The sequence below is a fragment of the Helianthus annuus genome, chromosome 10 (genome assembly GCF_002127325.2).
Source record: "Helianthus annuus cultivar XRQ/B chromosome 10, HanXRQr2.0-SUNRISE, whole genome shotgun sequence".
Classification (NCBI taxonomy): Eukaryota; Viridiplantae; Streptophyta; class Magnoliopsida; order Asterales; family Asteraceae; genus Helianthus; species Helianthus annuus.
The window spans coordinates 12605299-12627774 of NC_035442.2; the positions used below are offsets into that span (position 1 = coordinate 12605299).

At 35.8% G+C, this 22476-nt stretch overlaps 1 protein-coding gene across 1 annotated transcript; it reads left to right on the forward strand.

Moving 5' to 3' along the window:
• The first annotated feature begins 9161 nt into the window (after positions 1-9161).
• On the forward strand, positions 9162-10194 carry LOC110880742 (LOB domain-containing protein 14). Its single transcript, XM_022129204.2, has 2 exons — positions 9162-9502; positions 9592-10194. The coding sequence occupies exons 1-2, from the start codon at positions 9224-9226 to the stop codon at positions 9985-9987; spliced, it is 675 nt and encodes a 224-aa protein (XP_021984896.1). The 5' UTR covers positions 9162-9223; the 3' UTR covers positions 9988-10194.
• Positions 10195-22476: the final 12282 nt, after the last annotated feature.

Sequence of the window (22476 nt, forward strand, 5' to 3'; positions counted from 1 at the left end):
TAACATGAGGAGACATTTGGGAGGCTTGTGGGCCCCATCATAATCGTCCAAATGAGATGGGGAGGGGGGTTGTGTCAAGTTTTGATAGTTGAGAGACTTGTAGGTAAGTTGAGGGTTTAATTACGTGTTAGTGTTTTTAGGTGTTTTTATGTGTAACTAAGTGTTATAAGGCCAATATTAGTGTTTCAACATTAAAACAATGTTACTAGTCCATATTTGGTGTTTTGGTAGTGTTCGGATAATTGTTCGGTGCTTGTTTCGTTGTCGGTGCTAAAAGGTTAAATTATGTAATTTATAAGGTATGATATGTTTTTGTGTTTTAAAGGTACCCCTAATACATTTTATGTTGTTTTTGATGTTTAATAACATTTTTGGACTTGTATAAGTTGTCGGATTCTGAATCCTGTGAAAAATTGTCATTTATGGTACAAAACGGACACTTTTAAAGTTAGTTAAATTTTTTCAGAAAGTGTTAACAATTATTCTTGTTTTCCCACTTGGGATTTGATATATTTGTGATATCAGACCTACGTCTAAGTCCAAAATCTACCATTTAGCCGAGTACTGAGGCTGTGCTGACACAACCTATCTAACCGGTGAGTTTACTAATTGTTTTGACGCAACGCTTAAATTGTTTCACAATGCGACGAATGTATGATATGCATGATTAAGATGTATAGCATGCAAACATATCATGTTGACATTTAAATCACATAATTTTTAAAAATAAATAATTATCTAATGGTACGAAAGTTACCGGATTTGTGTTGTTTGTCACACATATGTTGTTTCACTGTGGATTCATTGAAACCTTGAGCATTTCGCAGATTTACCGCTATATTGCATTGAAGCACATGAGCATTTAAATTGCTTTGATTCAAAAATGAATTGGAGTCTTGAGATGATTTTGACTTGGAGTTGAAACAATTGATTCAAAACTTGAAAATGTTGAGAATCCACTACTGTTGTTGGAACTATTAGAAGAAAATCAAGAAAATCCCATTGAGTTATTTGCACTGTATGCTGTCTGAATCTTCGGGCTCTGAATGTTTGATACACTGTTTTTCTTATAGTATAAATTCACATTTTGTTGCGTGCTAGAGCTTTGCATTTTAGCTGTCTTTCATAACTCTAACTCGTGTCCTTCCAATTTCTCAATAAACATTTCCAGGGTGAAATTATAATTTTCTCCTTCATTTTTCAAAACAATCAGATATGTTGGCCAATCACCATCCTGAGGGAAAGCATCAACCAACCTTTCAACTAATTCATTTTTACTTTTTTCAATTCCCAATCTTTTCAATTCTTTCACTAAATGACAGTATCTCTCAATTAACTGTTTCAATGATTCACCCTTTAAGCTCGCAAAAATTTCAAACTGTTTTTTCATTAACGCTCTCTTATTCTTTAAAATCCGTTGACCTCCATCATATTTAAGTTTAAGCACATTCCACGTTGAAAATGCAGTTCCTTTATGCTGTAAAAGTGTGAGAATATCATCTTTTACTGATTGTTGCAAAAAAAAATATCATTTTCTTTTCATTTATGAATTTAGCTCTTTCCCTTTCATCAAATTGCATCAACGATTTCTTTTGGCCATCATCTGTTACTGGTTCCGAATATTCATATATGATTGAGTACCAACATTTCGTATGATATGCGTAGACCCAGATAGAAAACCGTTCTTCCCAGTCATTAAACTCATCAATTCTCATCAACCTTGGTGTTTTCTGTTGTGTTCCAAGTTCATTCTCTAACTTCAAACTCTGAGGCACCCAACTAGGAGTTGTTGCAAAAGCGTTATAAAATTCAGAATCCATTGTCACAATCTTGAACTTCATGAAAAACACCCGAAAAGTCAAACAATTAGTTAAACAATCTTTCGTGCGAAGGGAAATGATTACCTTTCGTACGAATGGTTAATTCCTTTCGTGCGAATGGTTAACTCCTTTCGTGCGAAGGGTGAAATTTCAAAACCAACAAAAATCTAAGTCGTTTCGCGCGAATGGACAGACGTTTCGTGCGAAAGGGTATGCCTTCCGTGCGATTCGTCCCTTTTGTCAAAGATCAAGTTACGTTGTTTGACATTTTTCATAATTTTTCAATGATTCTGGTTGAATTATGGTCTAACTTGTTCAAGGATTCATTATTAATGTATTTCGCATGTTATGTCCAAAAATTAGCCAATTTTGTCCATGAATTAGTTATGAATTTGATCAATACGAAGAAAGTGTAGAAGAAAGATATGAAAAAGTCATCAATTCGATGCAATTCTGCTGGATTCTTGTGCTCTTTGTCGCTGAATCGGCCTCCAAGCTCTGATACCACTTGTGAGGACTGTTTCGCTCCTTTAAATGTTCCTGCCGACTCAAATAGAAACTCCGTAATGTGCGGAATCCATTCGGAATGTTGACACACACAAGAAATCTTATAATTACTGGTTTCTATTGATGTTTTGATAATACAAATCCAAGAAACCAAACTGGCAGACCTTCGCTACTAGAGACATACAAAGTAACAAATGAACAAGTCAAGTTCCCTATTTATACTACTTGCCTGTTGCACGAATGGACCTAAGGACGATTGACTCTCTCATGCAAAAAGGCTATTGGCTCCTTTCGCACGAAGGGCTCCTTCGTGTGAAGGGGCTTTACATGTTAACCCTGATATTTTTCTCACGTAATCCTATACAATACATTACTCGATCCTAAGACGTAGACAACAGATATTCCGTGTATCAACATTAACATTGATAGTTGGCAAAAAAAAAACGCCACAAGTTCAATTCAGTAGAAATTTAGGGTTTGGACAACTTTAACTCCGCATTTGGACGAATGTCTTTAACATTTACAATAACAAAATAAAATTAGGAAATTCGTTTCATTCTCATTAAATAATATCCCACTAAACAATGGCATATTGATTTGATTTAGTTCCCAAATCTAGCAAGAAAGAAAACTAATAGGGTGTTATTTTTTCATTTCGGACTCCTATGTGGTGTTGAATCCTCTCTTCAAGATCTTGGGTCTCTTGTGCTTCAACTGCAATTTGATTATGTCAGTTGCCACTTCAACAACACTATTAACATAATTCAAAATATCTTTTTCATACCTAGCTAGTCTTTAGATCTTGGTAAGTTTTAGTATTGCTTGGGTGAATGGAATGCATTGACTTGTGAACATCTTAAGATGTTGTTTCTGTTGAAATTTCATGTAACTTTTAGAAAATAATTTTAGTCAATTTATCAAACAAACTGAACGCATCGAAAAACATGTACTCGAGGTTCGCTTCTAAACCGATTCCACCAGTGATCTCGTTACAATCAAAATAGGTTAAAATAAAATATAAAAGAATCGTGACTACCAAGTAAGTCACATTGGTTCAACGAACGATCTCGCTAGATGATAGTTGACCACGAAATTTGATTTGTTCGTTTGAAACGATTTCAAACGAAACCTTAATCTAAAGAAAATATAGTTCAAAACTTTATCTTATGCGTAATCGAAGAAACAAAAGGGTTTGTTTTACTAGCCAATTAAAACTTCACAAGCAATCTGCTCCTTCTCTTCTTTTTCTATTTGCGACGACCAAGAAACCACCAAAATTGAAGTTTCGTATCCTATTTAATCTTCTACTTCTTTTGGACCTTTTTGAAAGCATATATCCTTCAACTATAAGTCCCTTATATATATATATCATTATTAAGAGTTCAATTTTAGATTTTTATAGGAGTTTATATATATATATTTTATTTTAAACCAATTGTATTCTAAACACAACTCCTTCATAATTATCTCATAATTAAAATAATTATCTCTCTTTTTAATTATATAGATAATTAACAATATATATATATATATATATATATATATATATATATATATAGGGTTGGGCTATATAGAAAACCCTAAATATTTAAGAAACCCGGGAAACTCAAAGCTCCCAACTTTTTTTTTTGAAAAAATAACACATGTAACATACATGTTTTTAAGAGTTTTGGGCCAAAAAAATCAAAAAAAGCGCCGAAGGGTTTTTTTAAAAAAAAAAACAAATTTCAGCAACTTTCAGCATTTTTTGTCTAACACATGTTAGTCAACGAAGTTTTTGGAACTTGTTTATTTTTTTAAAAAAAAAAGTACTCGGCGCTTTTTTGTTTTTTTGGCCCAAAACTCTTAAAAACATGTATATTACATGTGTTATTTTTTTTTTAAAAAAAAAGTCGGGAGCTTTGAGTTTCCAGAGTTTCCTAAAATTTTTAGGGTTTTTTGTCTAGCATTACCCTATATATATATATATATATATATATATATATATATATATATAAAGTATATCGTACATTACGGCTTAACGTACTTCACGTACAACAACGTGCGTGATTTGTTATATAACATGCGTGATTAATGTTTTCAATATGCGTGATTATTGTGTTTCAACATACGTGATTTTGGATTTTTGAGTTATAACGTGCGTGATTTTAAAATGAACGTACGTAATTACCTGTCGTACGTGATGTACGTTAAGCCTTAATGTACGTTAACCTTCCTCTCTATATATATATATGTAATTTATTATCATTAACAAATTAATTATAATATTAAATCCGGCTCTCAGTAATTATTCTAAATAATTACATGTTTCTTTCATTACGCTTATTATTTCTTGATCCGGTGATTAACGATTAAAATATCGTTACATGTTCGTTGCCCAAAGTGTAACTCTTTGGGTCGTACCTTGACGACAACGTTGAATTTTAATCGACAATTGAACATCATATCCAACAGTTTCATCTCACTAGTTTTCATATCACTAGTTTTCAATATTCAAATTCAAACTTATTTTCACCATGAAACTACTTTCTAGCAAGTCTTGCACTTGACCCAGTCTTCTTTTTCTTCATATGTTCATTTTTAGTGCCTTAATCGGAGCCTCGTCGATCTTGAGAATAAATAGGTTGAAACTTGAATTAACCATCTTCTTAGACTTCACCCTAATAACATATTGCTTTGTTTCCAACTTAGCACATCATCAATCACATTAGCCGGATCGAGTTGATATGGTACTTTACAATCATGAGTGGATAAATATGTGTCTGAAGAAGTTCACAGGACTTTTCACTTAAGTGTAAATGGTACACTTAACACCATAAAGGTAACCCATTAAATCGTTAAAGCAAAAACAAGAGGTTCCGACTCAAGATCATGAGTGGATAGCTAGCCTCGTGAGGCTTCAAAAAGAAAGAGGTATAGGCTATTCGCTTCCCTTTTTGCATCAATACACACCCCTATCCAAGTTATGAAACATCATAACAGACGACCATGCATGTTAAGTATGTTAGTCAAGTCATTTAAACTTTATTATTATTTCGTTTATGTATTAAGTATGTTATAATCGACTTATGTATTAAGTATGGGTCAAGTATTATGTGCGGATCAAGAACTGGAGCGGGTAATATTTAAACTGTCATTTGAACGGTTTACCGCCAAAATTAACCGCCATAATCTTATGTATATATATATGACTTGTCCAGTAACCAATTCCGGTACCAAGACAGATTATCTCCACAAGTTTTCTGTCCATTTCTATTGTGTTTCTATCGTTCTCATTCTTCACTTTCATAACCGAGTATTCTAAATTGTTCACTATCATGAATTCTGATATGCAATACTTATATTTATCCGCTGCAAATTCGAGTAATGTCCAACAAAGTGGTATCAGAGCCACATCAAGAATTCCTGCAGAAATTAAAATCTCCGCTACTACACTACCATGCCAACACTGTGATGATGAACAACATGAAGGGGTGAAACACAAGCGAAGGGTGAAATTATGTTTTTATTGTCATTGGCCAGGACATCAGATTTACTCGTGTAAATCAAAAGAAAATGACGAAGCAACCCAATTGGTTAATCAAGCGATTAACGTCGGAATCCAAACACAAAGGATGGATGTAGGAGATCGGGGTGAAATGATCGTCACTGGCACGGATGGTGGCCAGTGGAATGACATATGGTATGTCAGTTACTCGTTCTCTCATCATTACGCCGGTAATATAAATGTCTTTAAAAGGATTAAGCATTTAATTGGTGTTGACACGAAAACTGGTGAAAACGATTTCTTGTTCATTCGGGGTATAGGAAATGTGGATGTTAAATCTAACAACGAAACTGTAAAGATACAAAGTGTTTTGTATACTCCCGAATTGAACAGAAATGTTCTAAGCATGAATCAACTAACATTACAAGGTTTCACTGTCAAGAAAAGTGGTGATACTTGTAGGATTTACCCGATGTTTTGTTCACCCGTATTAAATACCATTAGTGATGTTTCTGGTCTGTCAAAAGAAGAAGAATTAGGGATGAAAGAAAGACAGAAAGTATTAAACTTGAACGATGTGAATGAAAAGTATAAACAAGATTATTTAAATTCATACTTCGAATCATTAAATGTTTCGAATGAACAAGAATTTGATTGGAGTCAGATGATCAAAAGGGAATTAGAATTCAAAGAATTCTCCGACTGTCAAGCCCTGTTAGATATGATTGACGATCGGGATTTTGTGTTTAAGTACAAGCATGATCTGGAGATGAAATTCGAAACTATGGTGGGTTGGTTCTTAAAAGAAAAAATGGAAATAACTTCATGGGCAATACCCCCACAGTTGGATGATGGAAGGAAGATAAATTTGCTTAGTTTGTACATTATGGTCGAAAAGGATGGGGGCTATCAAAGTGTCACACTTGACAATTTGTGGCCGGCTATAGCAAAAGATCTTGGCTTTGAATATCAAGACGGGGATTTCATTAGAATTATCTATGCAATGTATTTAGATGTTCTTGTGTTCTATTACAAGTTCAAATCGGTACAAAAGAAGGCACAAGACAAGGAAATGCTGGAACAAGAAGGAAACATCATGGCTGGAAACGAAAGATCGAGAATTAGCAAAAGCACTGATGCCGATTTACCACAGGATGATAATACTACAGAGCATTATGCTTTGTTCACAGGGAATAGTTGGAATGGATCATGGAACCTTCACAAGAAACGACGCCAATTCAATTTCAGTGAAGCACGAAAAGCGGTCGATGAAGCCAATAAGAGTGTTATGATGAAGCCATAATCAAAGTTTACGGGAGGGTGTTAGTCAAGTCATTTAAACTTTATTATTATTTCGTTTATGTATTAAGTATGTTATAATCGACTTATGTATTAAGTATGGGTCAAGTATTATGTGCGGATCAAGAACTGGAGCGGGTAATATTTAAACTGTCATTTGAACGGTTTACCGCCAAAATTAACCGCCATAATATTATGTATATATATATGACTTGTCCGGTAACCAATTCCGGTACCAAGACAGATTATCTCCACAAGTTTTCTGTCCATTTCTATTGTGTTTCTATCGTTCTCATTCTTCACTTTCATAACCGAGTATTCTAAATTGTTCACTATCATGAATTCTGATATGCAATACTCATATTTATCCGCTGCAAATTCGAGTAATGTCCAACAAAGTATTAGGAGAAAGTTACATCTTCTTGATAGCTACTTGTTTATTTCCATGTAAAAATGCACATACGCCCATTACCTTGGTTTCTACTTAATTAACTAAAAGGATAGTCAAACCCCAATGGAAGAGCTTACAGCAAATAAACCCCTTATCTAGTAATGGAGGACACAAGATGATAGGGTGTATCATGTACGTCTTGGCAATTGGTGGCCTAACTCGAGTAAGATCTATTTAAAATTCCATTTACCTATGAGAAATCACGCCTACAATATCTTACTAAAATACGTATATGGATTCATTCACAATTAAAAAAAATTAATATGATTCATCTCTTTGTTTATGTAAACCACACAGGCTAGAAAGCTCGAATATCCACACATCACATCCATCACTGAACATTTAGGAAAATCTTCACTCGTTACATTGTGATTGAGAATTTGTCTTTCGTTGAAATGCAGTAATCTAGTAATCAGGGCAATCTTCTTGTTGCACGCAATGTTGGTGTTGTGGTGGACTATTCATATATTGCCAACCTTAAATGCGACCATCAACATTGGGTTTAGATCAACTAGTGTGTGAGTCACTATTAATCTCCTACACCAACTAGGATATACACGCGAGTACCTTAGTCAAATAACACGCGAGTACATATAGAATGGATAAGAAAAGTATACGATACAACATCAAGGAAACCTTAGCCTCCTCAATGATATAACATTTAACATAAATCATTAATTTACAAATGACAATCTTTAAGGTCAAAACGTATAATCTTAACATAAACCCCTTAATTTATAGATGATCATCTTTAGAGGTCAAAAGGTATAACCATTTACATTTTTTTTTTTTTTTTGAAAATTGTATAACCATTTACATAAACCCATTAAATTACATATCGTTGTTGGAAAATACACTAACATGAATTGTAGTTATTTTGGAGGGTGTTTGAACTATTGAATTGATCATTAATTATAAGTTTGTGCTGTGAATTGATTACACTAAAGGTTAACTTTTAGGCTTTGTAACTCATGAATCATCCTGTGGTGTAGATATAATTCGACTGTATTCCAATATCAACAACCATTTTCAAAAGAAAACATGCTAGGTTTTTCTAGAAACTCATCAAACAAGTTAATATGTATCATAGGAAATATTTTGAACTTGTAAAGATATTCATTAGTGACATATAAGAACAATAATAAACATAATGTGGTTGTATGCATACACGCATGTATGGATGTGCACATATATATGTATAAGTTTGTGTGTTTAAAGACATTATTAAACTAGTCATATGAGAAAACAAAATACAGTCAGCAAACCATCAAACGTACATATTAGAGGGGTGTGTGAGGCCTGAATTGTGGATTTTGAGATGGAATCTTAAAGGGGAAAGTATTAGAAATAAAACCAAGGAAACAAATTACGAAGGGATGTGGGCCTATGGGGTTGGGTTGGGTTGGGTGTGGGGTGAAATAGCAAAAAGATTTTTGTTTTTATTTTCAAATAGAAATTAAATAATAACTGTAGGCCATTAAGGGAACCATTTGTGGTTAAAATATTCATTACACTATGATCCAACCCTCACCCTCTCGTGTTTATAAACATGATGACAATTTTGCATCAAAGATCATAATAAACACGATTATCTCATCATTAAACATTTCAACAATCATTTTTTTTCTTGATAATTAAACTTAAAACATCATATTAATCATGTCAGGATCAGGTTCTCCTTGTGGGGCTTGCAAGTTCTTGAGAAGAAAATGTGTAAGGGGTTGTGTTTTTGCCCCTTATTTTTGCCATGAACAAGGTCCTGCCCATTTTGCAGCCATTCATAGGGTTTTTGGTGCTAGCAATGTCTCTAAACTTCTTGCTCACCTGCCTGTTAGCGGTCGATGCGAAGCAGCCATTACCATCGCGTATGAAGCTCAAGCAAGGCTTCAAGATCCCATTTATGGCTGTGTTTCACATATTTTTGCACTTCAACAACAGGTACACACATCTTCCAAATATAAAACCCTAATCTTGATTATATAGCTAGCTATATTATTTCTATTCTAATTGAAATTTTCTTATAACAGGTGGTTAGCTTACAATCCCAACTAGCTTCTTTGAAAGCACAAGCTGCAACTCGAAGTGTGCTCAATGGTTCCGGATCAAACTATCCTTCTTACACACCTCCGCAAGATATCCACACTTGGTTTCAACAATTTGAAAATTCATGCATAAATAGGCCCCAATTTGATCAGAAAACTAGCCTCAACAACATGAACAACACCATGAATTTCAACTCCATGGGCGAAAACTACGAGAATACATATCTCAAAGAAGAAGAAGGATCATTTTCCAGCTTCCAAGAAGGTTCAAGTTACTCCATTGATTCATTGGACATGCAAATAAGTCACAACAAAGAATGGGCTTTCCAAGAGAATACCGAAGACCTTCATTCGGTGGCCTTCGGCTATGTTCACCGTTAGTTAGATCCCGATTAGAGATCTCAAGATCAGCTTTGGATCAACTAAAGTATTATATAATAAGATTAAAATAGGCCACCTAGTAAACCCTAGAATATGTTTATAAGTTTGGAAACCCTAAATTTTGTGTAACTTTGGATATGATCCGTTTAATATTAGTTTATAAAGTCTTGATCAGAAGAAAATCTGCTGTTTAATTGTGAGCTATGTTTAATGACCTAGCTATTTATATAGCTTATAGCTTATAAATAATTCTCCTTTTTATATGATCAACACCTGATTTGTTCTTTACAGAATCACTTTCAGTTCATAAGAAGTTGTCCTTGAAAGCTGGAGGTTGTTGCTAGCCTAGGTATGATATGGTATATATGTGCTGGGATGTGTCTTCTAACTGCCCTGCCTTTTAGTTAACAGTATTTTAGTCTGTGTGTATATGTTTGTATATATATATATATCTAGCACATGCTAAGTTAATCACTGGTGCTATCTTGCTTGAATTTGTTTTATATTTCTTTCTTCTTGGGTCTGCAGTCGTTGATCATGGTGTGGGATCTCGCAATCATATCGATCTATATGATAGGCAAGTATTTTCATTGGACTTCACTCAATTCTACTTGAAGGTAAAAAGTTTTATAATTGATTAATAGAATAGAAGAAGCAAACCCCTGAATCAGTGTAATATGTGTGCTCTTGATGTAGCCTTTTCTTTAGAAAACCTTCTGTGTTTTTTTTTTTTTTTTTGGGTGTTTAAGATCCTTAACTAAGCACATGTCTTGATTTATTCAACTTTGGATGGGCAAACCCAGTATACGAGGCTCTTGAATCTTGTAAGCGCGGGTCAGTGGGTGTCGGGTCAACTTGGGCTTGGTGTACGCATCCTTGCCCAGCATTTCTGCAAAAGGTTGTTTCATGACTCGAACCCATACTCCAGGTCACATGGACATGGTGGTCACGAGTTAAAGTCATGGAGACAACCTCTTGCAGAAATGCGGAAATATATATGTGGATTATGGAACTTTGATCGTTGACTTGTTTTTTCCGGGTGGGTGTGTATGCTGGTACAAGTCTTGGTTGAACATTTCCCATGTTGGTCTAGTTTAGTTTGTAAAACTATTTTGTGCTACCATTAGTAAATCGGATAGTATGATCTGGATGCAGAAAAAAAAAACCATGGCATAAACATGGGTTCATCTTCCAGCTATATGAACTTAATATGATGTGGAAAAATGGCTAATTGTTTGTATTAAAGTGTCTCAAGGGTTTTGCAAATTGTTAGTTAGTTAAAGATGGTACGTGTATGCCAGTCCTTGAGTTTTGAATATATATATGTCTAAAGTTCCAATAATTTGCGTAGTTGAAGATGGTACGTGTATGCCCATCTTTAAGTTTTGCATATATATGTCTAAAAGTTCCGATAATTTGCCTCTTTGCACATAATACTCAGTCGTTGTTGGAATAATTTTGATAGAAGAGACGAGCGAGGAGATAATGATCCAAGAAAAATGATATTATTTAAATTCCTAAGTTATAGTTTATTTTGAATTTATGTTTATCGGTTTAAGCTTTAATTGGTTTCGTATTACATTAGGATTGGTGTGGTGGTAAGATACCTCTCCTCGGCATCAACTACTAGTGTGCTTCAGTTTTTTTGCCATTAACAGTCCTGTTCAGGTCAATCATAAGCCACTTTCTTAACCTAGTTATATCTAATTAAAGCCCTTTAAGACAATTGGTTAACCAATCTAGAGAGCAGTGGCGAAGCTTGACCCGAATGACGGGGGGTCGAAAACGTACATACCCAAAAATTTCTATAGAACCCGGGGGTCGAAAACGTATATACCAAAAAATTTCTATACGGAAACTACATATATAACACTACTGAGCGAAAAGTTCGGGGGGTCGGGCGCCCCCCTCCCGCCACTTCTATACGTCGCCCCTGATCTAGAGTGACAAAATTTTCATTTTTTTTAACGACAAAGTAACTTTTTAAATTTTTGTAAAACTGAAGCTAGAGGGTACTAAGTCATGAATTACACCGATCTCATACTAGTCATTCGATTTCATAGATATACAAGCAGCTGAGTGTTGACAAGAATTAGGTCAAATCCTTAGCTTGACAAAGATCATCTAGTTTTACAGGCGTAACTAATGATCAAAAAGAGCATGTTTTTGAGTTGAAACAAAAGTTTCACCTCGTCAAATATGATTTATGCTGCCTTGGTTATTAATTATATCTACCTTTTCTTTAACGGCTTACATATCTTCTATCTACTTAATTGACAAAATACATTAACTAATTTCTCAAAAATAAATCAAAACAAACCTTTTGTTTTGTGCTTTAACTAAATTTTGGTATGGTGTTTGGCTATGTTAGTGGTGGATGTAAATACTCGTCTACATTGCAATTTTATATGTGAAGTTACAGCACTCACATTTTAACCTTCATCTTCATCTATATCTATATATTTAATAAAAAAAACACATTTTTCTTCTTTAAATTTTGTATATTTCTCAAAAACTTCTCACATCCAACTTTCTATCTCTATCATACATGCAAACACTTCTTTTATATTTTTTCTATTTCTTATACACTCTAAAAAATATAGAGGTGTGCTATATAAATCTTTAAATATAGAGGTGTGCTTTAGTTTTCTATAAAGTATTCTCTATCATAAAGAACCCATTGTAGTAGTGTTTTAGTTGTCTTCTCTATTTTTTTCTCTATACTATAAAGAAATGATAAGTATAAAGGTTCCAATGTGAATGTTCTTAAGGATTATTATAATAACTAGTTGTATTAGAGGTATTAACTATTAACTAGTTGTATCAGTCGTATTTAAAGTCTAATTAATTAATTAATCAGTTAAAAAATCATTAATTTTTTTTTTTTAAGAAAAATATCATTCCACACGAAAAAGAGCAATTACAAAGCAATGGCAGGTAGTCGGGCAACAAGTTGCGCCGCCACCCCCTTTTGAATAGAAAAACCAATTCTACTAAATACAAAATTTGAAACCTTTAGCGACGAAGAATTACTATTAACGACTTTTTGAACCCGATTCAAAAGTCGCACAGCGTCAGGAGCGAGACCACCAAAGGTATCAAACGCAAACGGGACAAACACATGTTGATTCTCCAGGCAGGCTTTCTCATGTTTTGCTACTTTGCTCGCCTCCGCCTTGAGCACCGCTTACCCTACGACAAAGCCCTTGTCCTTGAGCCCAACAAGGGGGGGAGACTCCAATTAGGTCTACACAAGCGTGTTTCCCCCTTTCCCATCCAAACACAAGGATGTCCGCCGGGCGTAAAGTGGACCTCCCCTCTAAGGGGTCAGTCAAGAAATTAACTGGAGCCTCCTTTTTGGCAGAGATCCCGGCCCGCTTAAGAACATCACATAACACATCTCTCACCCAATCATGCCGATATTTAAACCCTGGTAGCTCTTTACAGTGGATCGCGTGCTCGCCGAAAGAATCCAAACACGCTTTGCGGCATACCGGACATGACTCGTCAACTGGGAACAAAGGAATCATCAGTCGGTATCTAAGGATAGCACGGTATTCCACAGCCGACATGTGTTGCCCCAAACCTTCAATAGGTGCGACAGACAGAAAATCCTGAGCATGCGGGGCACGTAGACATTCAAACACTGCTCTTTGCCAAGGGGATAAAACAAACTTCTCTTCAAACCTCTTGACAATTTCGCCATATAAGGCATTCGCCAGAATTTTCTGGGATTTAGGAGGGGCGGTGTCTTTAATGTAGAAACTGCCAATATCAAGGTCGGGAAGAGAACTATGCAAAAGGTCCAACGCACTCCTGTAATTGGAGTCTAAAACATCCCCACCACATTCTCGGAGTATGTGGTCTTGTAAACCCCAAGATTGGGCCCTTGAAGCCACGAAAGCATATGAAGAGGCATCCTCGGCCGTACAAATCCCCAAGCCTCCGAACCGGGTCGGGAGAGAAGCCAACCTCCACTGGAGATCTCCAAAAAAGGCACCCCCACAAACAACAATATCCTCTAATGCTCCCCGGAGGCCTTCATAAAAAACAGAGACAACTCCCCCGACCAAAGAAGGTTGACACGTTCGAAGACCAAACAGTAATTTAGCAACACTCATACAAGAACGAAGCAAGAGGAGCTCGCTTTGAGGGTCCCGTAGGCGTTTAAGGCACCTCATCAGCTCGACTGCACAGTTCGCTCTTTTAAGAGCCATACTACTAATAAACTCTGCATCACGACTAACAGCACCCCCCAGGAATTTCACACCCAGCACCGGCCTCCCAATCCCTCGAGGAAATAAGCCCTCCTGAACTTTTACACCATTGCAGGTTAGCCAAAAAACTTAAGTTTTCTTTATATTAAGTTGAAGTCCTAAGGAAGGACCCTCCGCTCTGATGATATCTAAAGCATTAGCCACTTGGGTGGCATCTCCAATAAGCGTTCCGTTATCTAGGTACCAGGCGTGAAATAGAAGTTTGCAGCGATCCCTTATTCGGTGAACAAGGGGGTGTAGAACAAGGGCAAAAAGAAGGGGTCCCCCTGCTGAACGCCAGTAGTAGACCAAATAAACTCATCCCCCACGTATAATCTAGCTGGTTGACCATATAAAAAATCAACCCACGTAGAAATAGAAGGACACCTTTTCCTTACCTCGTACAGTAGGGCTGTCTTATCAACCAAATTAAAAGCGTTCAAAAAATCAACAGTAAGCATAGCAAGAGACCCATCTTGGTGGTACTCATTAAGGAACCTGTTCGCACTATGAAGAACGGCCTCTGCCCCACACGGAATCCCTACCCCAAACTGGAAATCGCCAAGGTATTTAGCCATCTCCTTCCCAACACCTTTCATGGCCACCTTGGAGATCACCCTCCTCCAAATCGACCCAACAGCGATAGGCCTAATCCCATTATCCGGTTTAAGAAGAGGTGTAAGAGGAGCAGAAGCAATAAACTTCGCCAGACTCCTCGGGCACCTCCCCCCCAAGCACAAATTAACCATAGCTGAAGTAGCCCTAAGCAGGCTATCAGCAATCACAGACCCCTCCCCACAAAAAGCATCTAAAAGATGTTGGGCCCTTAAGTCGTCTCTCCCGCATGACGTACCTTTGGGGAAAGATTTAATACACCCGAGCACACAATCGGGCTGCACCACAAGAGGAGACTCAGAAGGCAAGGAGACAGGCATGGAAGGAGGGGGCATACATGGGTGCTTAGCCACTAAAGCCTCCAGAGTATTCTTATTGAGAGGGGCGACCCCCGAGGAGCATAAAACCTTAACCGCTGCAGTGAAATGACCATCAGCAACCTTACGTAAACATTGTTTCACATTGGTCCCCCCACACTCATTATCAATCTCAGTGCCCTTTTTGATTCCATCCGTAACCCCCCTCGCGGGTTGATCAAACAACGACTGGACAAGAGTGGTAAAACCCTCACGATCACCCCACTGAGCCAAAGACCGCTGGATGCTAAGGCATTGGCCCGTCTTCCTATTGCCCGACCTCTTGTCCTGACGACCAGCAGGCTTGAACACCCGCAAGGTGCAACGTGGTAATATCAAAAGTCGAACCCATGCCTCAACAGAATCAGGCATAGCAACCACCTTGTCCAAAGCTGCAATTAAGACTTGGGCAAAAGCCATAGGACAACTAAGGGGGATACTCTTAACAGTCTTGATGGGGAGAGAGAAAACACGGTCAAGCAAAGCAATATCTACACCCAACTCTTCCGACGAGGTATCAACGTTTTCAACACCGGGTCTAGTGATGCCAACAATAAAATCTTGTTCATCTCTCTCACCTGGCACAAACCGAATAACCTTATCCTCATGGTGGCATGCCCGACTGAATGCATGAGGGCACATACACTCACCACATAACCATTGCCCGAACACCTTCAAAGCTTCACAAACAGAGGTAAAAAGATTAAGATCGTCAGCAATTGCACATCTCAAAGAATATTTCCTCTCGTCTGAGCTCAAATGATGACTCTTGATATGTGCCATTAACCTTGGGAATCCCTTAGCCCCCACCAAACCATCGGGGCAACAATGAAACCGTCGAAAAGGATAAGGCCAGAAACCACTACCATTAGAACCAACCATAACAAAACTAAGTAAGCGGAGTCGACACTTAGATAATGTCGCGTACGCCACCACCAAAGAAAACCCAACCCAGAAGGAAACGCAGCTGATGGGTCAAAAGGATAGATGGATTAGTTGTCAACGCATTGTTAATGTGATGTTTAAAATCACTATTAGGAAAGTAGGAAACTGAGTTTCACTAACGAAAAGATCATCGACTAGTAGTTCAATTTAAAATATAGGGTCAGTATTTAGGGAAAACGGTGAAAAGTATGAGAACGTTTATGGATCGTTAGATCAAAACAATCTATAGACTAGATTGGCGCGGTAGCATTTTTGTAAATAACATCAATTTTATTACTTCAACGTGCTTCATTAAGGGTAAAAAGGGTAAACATCCTTTCTTACATAAAACGCCATTAAATATAAAACGCCAACTAAATACAAAACGCCATAAAATATTTTCCTGCGTAGTTTTTTCTGTGTTTTAATTAGTGTATTTTATAATCTTGGCCTACAAAAACGCCATAAAATATAAAACGCCATAAAATATAAACGCCAAACTTGAAAGATAGGACGTGTTACAGACTTAACAAATATAGCTGAGCAAAACCGGATACTTTATTAATTGCATTTATTATTATAATAATATCTCGCCTAAACTACGCGCCAAAAACATCCTATAAAAGAGAAACGTCTCAGCACCTTTCATTGATCACACCAAAAAACAAACACCATGGTTCCTAAATACCACTCAATGTAAAACGCCAAAAAGTTAAAAAAAATTAAAGATGGCAAACATCGTTTCTTGGATATTCAGTATTGTTCTGCATGAAGTTTCACTAGATGGTTTGTTAGGTGAGCGGAGTAAGATTTTGCTGCATGAGATGGACAAATCTTCAAGAAAAAGATATTGATGACAGTCATATGTCATTTTGTCTTCTTTGTTCTTGAAGAAGGCTTGGATGGGGAAAAGAGGCCGATCCCAGTGTAACTGCTATTTTGGACTCCATGATGATAATGAAGATGACGGACAAATAGCATCCACCCACACGGCGTCGATCTATGTCTCCAACATCCACAAAGCCATTTCAACATACAAATAACAAAAAACCACATCAAAACCAAAACGCCATTTATTTGTGACACTTCTTGTAGTTTCAAAAGAAGAAAGAGACTGATGACAGTGAAGATTTGGAAGATAAATTGGATTCGGATTTTTAGTTAATTTTTTTTTTTTTGCTTTTATTTTTTTTCTGTGATTTGTTATGTAATTGTCAGCTAAGAACAATACATTATTTCTCTAAAAAAATGTTTGTAAAACGTCATCATGCCACAAACACCAAACTCCCAAACTATAATAAATTACTTTGGACAAGTATTATTAAGAACTCAAAAAAATGAATAAAACAATGTGTAAGAGAATAGAATAAAGTGTCATCTTTATCTAAACCTCATTAAAAATACAAAACGCCAAAATCTAAAAAGATGGGACGTGTTACAGCCATAAACAGATGAAGCTGAACAAACAGTAGCTACAAACGGTAAACTGAAACGATGTAAACTTTATTACTAACATTTATTATATTAAAAGCCACTCAATGGGTACTTGAATTTATTTATCTTTTCAAAATGCCATAATTACCTATCACGTTATAGGACTGCATCCTACATGGCGGCAAAAAAAAAAGTCATTATAAAAGTAGAACAGGTAAACACAACTTAACACTCCACACATTATCTAACACGCCACACATTGTCCAAAACACTATAAAACTTAACAAAATGCCTAAGGTTATTGCATGGAGGTTTGAGAGGTCGGAGAGACGTTTCATCCTAAAGTTCTCTGATAGGTGAAGGGTGAAGGTCAAGACAACCAACGCCATACTTAGTATGGATGAAGCCGTTCAGAGGATATTCTGGCCCTTGGGATTCCAAGGGCCAACGATTGTGAAAGGACTCTAAAGGTAATAAGAAGATTGAATAGAAAATTTCCAGCAGATGATGATGATGATGATGATATTGACGACACCGGTCTACCAACAGTTAGCAGTTGGGGCTGAATGAACAAGCAAGAACGGTTAAAGTGACTTATCAACACGGGGTGGAATATTCATTGACGATGGACGAAATGCTGAAGACAGAGAGACTACATCTTCTTGAACAACTCTGTGATTTAGCGCATTCGAACGATGCAAGATCCAGGGTTGTCATGATATTTAAGTATAGGCTGCAGCAAAGAAGAGACGAGATGATGGCGTTATACGCCAATGCAAAATATGATGATGATGACTTTGAAGAAAGTGATGAACAAAGCGACGGGTACATCTCTGATGTAATCCCATACACAGAAGGCTATTAGTTTGTTTTGATTTCGTCTTATTGTAATCTTATGAAATATTAATGAATTATTAAGAACGCCATGAACGCCAAAAAATTTACCTTAATAACATATATGGGATTAATTCACCTGGGAACGCTATAAATGCCAAAAATATTATCTATGTGACACAAAAAATGATTAATTCAACGAGACAGATCTAAAAAAGACCTGTAAAACGCCAGGTAGTTATTGAATCTAACTAAACTCCAAAAAAATCTTAGACACAAAAAATGAAGCAGTAGTGTGACACGCATTGGGAAAAAGAAGATTAAAAAGACAAAAAAAAAGCCCTCCCACCCTGATTATATCCCCGGCCACGTGTTCCATCAGGATGCGTTCTCACCGTTCTCACACTTTAGGGCGTTTTCTCCTGATCCCGTTTATATTAAGAAACAACCTCCTCTCATTAGAATCAGGAACGCAAGTCTTCTCCTAAAAACGGATCATCATTAGTAAATAATTAAAACAACAAGTAAATAATTAAAACAACAAGTAATTAAGCTAATAATTGTTACCGAAACAGCTTCATGCACCCATGACTCGCCAGAATATGTCCCAAAGATATAGTGTCGTCCCAGTATGATGACATTTCAGCACCTTTGAATGATATCAAATAGAAGGCAAAGAAGAAGCAGAGAAGAAGAAGAGAATTATGATGATTTGTCGACGGTTGAAGAATGCTCTGCATGTCCCTATTTAATTCCAATATGTATGCCTCGTACAGCTCTATACCCATCGTATTACTTTAATCAGATGCCAGAAAGATAGTCAAATCAGTCTCAAATCTGTCTTCAAGATGCCCCATCTAGGCAAAGACGAGGCGTCTTCCTCTATCGTATTCCTCTATCGTCTAGACCTAGACACCCCGTCTGATGTGATTGATTTAACCTAGTACGAGGTTCAGTATCTGGTTGGAGATAAACACCTAAGATGCCCCGTCTAGGCCTATACGGGGCGTCTTAAAAGGTGTATTGTTAGGAGACAAAAACCCTAGACGCCTCATCTAGGCCTATAGGAGGTGTTTTAAAGGGTGTGGAAATAGGTCTTTGAGTGTGTGAATATGTAGACCCTTAAATATTTTGTTAAGAGTGAATTGTAAGTTATGTCCTGTATCTTTATACCTAATTTCAGACGATGTCCTTTGTCTTAAAATTGATGAGTCTAGTACTTAATGTTTTAAAATGTTACACGTTATATCCTTTTACCCTAACCTAGTTAATCTTCTTCGTTAAATTAGATCATATAGACCCCATGTGAGAGTATTCTTGTCTTTTCTCATCAAAGTACATATATAACTTTAAAAAAAACAAATAAGACCTACTTACCCTAGCCTACCCTCACCCAACCCTTTCTCACTCTTTCAATTTTGAAATAGTGAATAATCTTGAGAATAATAAGGCTTAGCTTATTTGCAAAATTTAAGAATTGTGAACCAGCATGAACACCCTCCTAATCAGGTTTGAACCCATCAGAATCTTGTTAAGAAACGACCTACAATTGAAACAAAGAACTTTAATTGGCAACCACTTTAACCAAATGAAATCTTTAGTTTGCACAACGACATCTTGTTGATTCTGAAGTAACTTTCGAACCTCCTTCATCCAGAAAGAACTTTTAGGATCCGGCCCTAGAGCCCTTTGTCGCCCCTAGATCAAATGAAAGCATCTAAAAATACGCTTGAACCCCAAAAAATTATTAAGAGATCAATATCCTAAAAACACAACATCATCCGCAAACATAGCATGGGAAATCCTTGGACCTTTGTTTGGAAGCGAAACACCATTAAAGATCTGATTCGGTCCACTCGCTTTCATTAAAGCGTTAAGACCTTCCATGGCAACATTAAAGAGAAAGGGTGAAAGTGGATCACCTTGTCTCACACCTCTTTTAATGTGAAATTCTGACGTAGGCGACCCGTTAACTAGAACCGAAGCCTTCCCTGAGTTCAAGCTACTAAACACCCAGCTCCGCCACTTGCTGCCAAACCCCATTTGATCCATAATTGACATGATGCAGTTCCAATTAATTGAGTCGAACGCCTTGTGTATGCGACTTTTTTACAAAAAGCATAGATGTTGTATGGAGATGACATGTATATGTGCATGGATTTTATGGGCAGTAGTTATTTGTGTCCATTAATTAATGTACGCAAGTATCTCGTTCATGCATTTGCAACATGTAAAATAAGGTGAATACACACTCTAATGGGTAATCAAATCCATTACATACCTGGACACACATATGCACCCTGCAAATATGTTAGAAGTATATCCAAACTGTGTAAAAATATAAAATGATATATATACACACATACACCATCTAAATAGGTTAGACACATTGTTTGTACGATAATACATTACATTTTTTTTATTTTAAATTCACTTTTTAAAATATATCTACTTTGCTTTTATTAACGATTATGCTATAAAATTTAATTAAAAATGAAATATAAAAAATTTAGATTAAAAAATTTGTTGAGAAAACATATTATAGAGTTAAATGCCATTTTAGTCCCTGTGGTTTAGGCCATTTTGTCAGTTTAGTCCAAAGGTTTTATTTTTAACTTGTGGGTCCAAAAAGGTTTCACAGTTGCCATTTTAGTCCACTTGGTTAACTTCATCCATTTTTTCTGTTAACGAGAAGGCCAATTTGATCATTTTGTATGTAATTCTGTTAACTAAGGCAATTCAGCCATATAAAATAACCGAATTGGCCTTCTCGTTAACAGAAAAAATGGATGAAGTTAACCCAGTGGACTAAAATGGCAACTGTGAAACTTTTTTGCACCCACATGTTAAAAATAAAACCTTTAAACTAAACTGGCAAAATGACCCAAATCACAGGGACTAAAATGACATTTAACTCTAGTTATAATATTCAAATTACTTAAGTTCAAATCCCTTTTAATTTTAAGGAAAATGATATTTACATTTAACTCCGGCATCTACACTAATATAGAGATCTACACTAACAATGTGTGATAAGACTATTAAAAAATTATATTATTACATAAATGTTATCTTTTTGTTGTGCTTAGATAACTTAAAGATGGGTTCTTAGACCGTAAGTAAGTTCTCATGCTTTAATTTTTGACAACCTTTTGACTATATAAATAAGTTCGGGGTCATGGGCTCGAAGTACATAAAGATTTAATAGTTAATGGGTCTTTGAGTCGCTTTACTACTTTGATATGATTTGTTTTGTAGTTATTTTTCATTATCTTTTTGGACTAATCAAATGCACTAAGCCCTCAAGTTGATGATAATTTAAATGAATAAAGTGTAATTATTGGGTCAAGGTCAAGATTTTCGATTTCAAAATTTTAAATTACGTTCAAGAAACAAATAACCAGTTCATTAAGCTTTTAGAAAAGTACATCAAATGAAATGATACATATTAATACATAGTATAGTTTATTTATTAAGTATTTTAATTCATACAAATCGAATAACAATAAGTAAAAAAATGCTCTCTCTCACTACTAAAAGGGATATAGCCGAGTAAAAACACCGAGTATATTTTAGCCTTTTTACATAAACCTTGTTTAATAATGTATATAAGACTCATGCGATTTCATGGTGGTTTTATGTAAATAATGAATAATTATTTTAAAGGAAACTACAATAAGAAGTAATCATAATTTTAGGACGGAGTGAGTAAAAAAAACTTTAAATAATTAAAACCCATAGTTATTTCTAAAGTTCAAATTATTTAGACATTAGATCAGAGCACAACTATAATGTCGAGCTACAAACTAACACTTTATAAAAACATTTGATAAAAAGATGTTAATTATATATTCAGGAAAAGTTAGATTAAACTATATTTTTGTTTAATAATCAACATTGAATAATCAGCCACTCGTGTTGTACTAGTTAAATGGTGTTTTTTTTTATTTTTCTAAATAAAGTTAGCTCCTTATAAAAAATGAATACCTTTTAATTTATTTAATAGTTATTGATCTTGTTCTTTTCAGATGATTTAGATATGAATTGATTAAGCTAAGGTTTCCAAACAA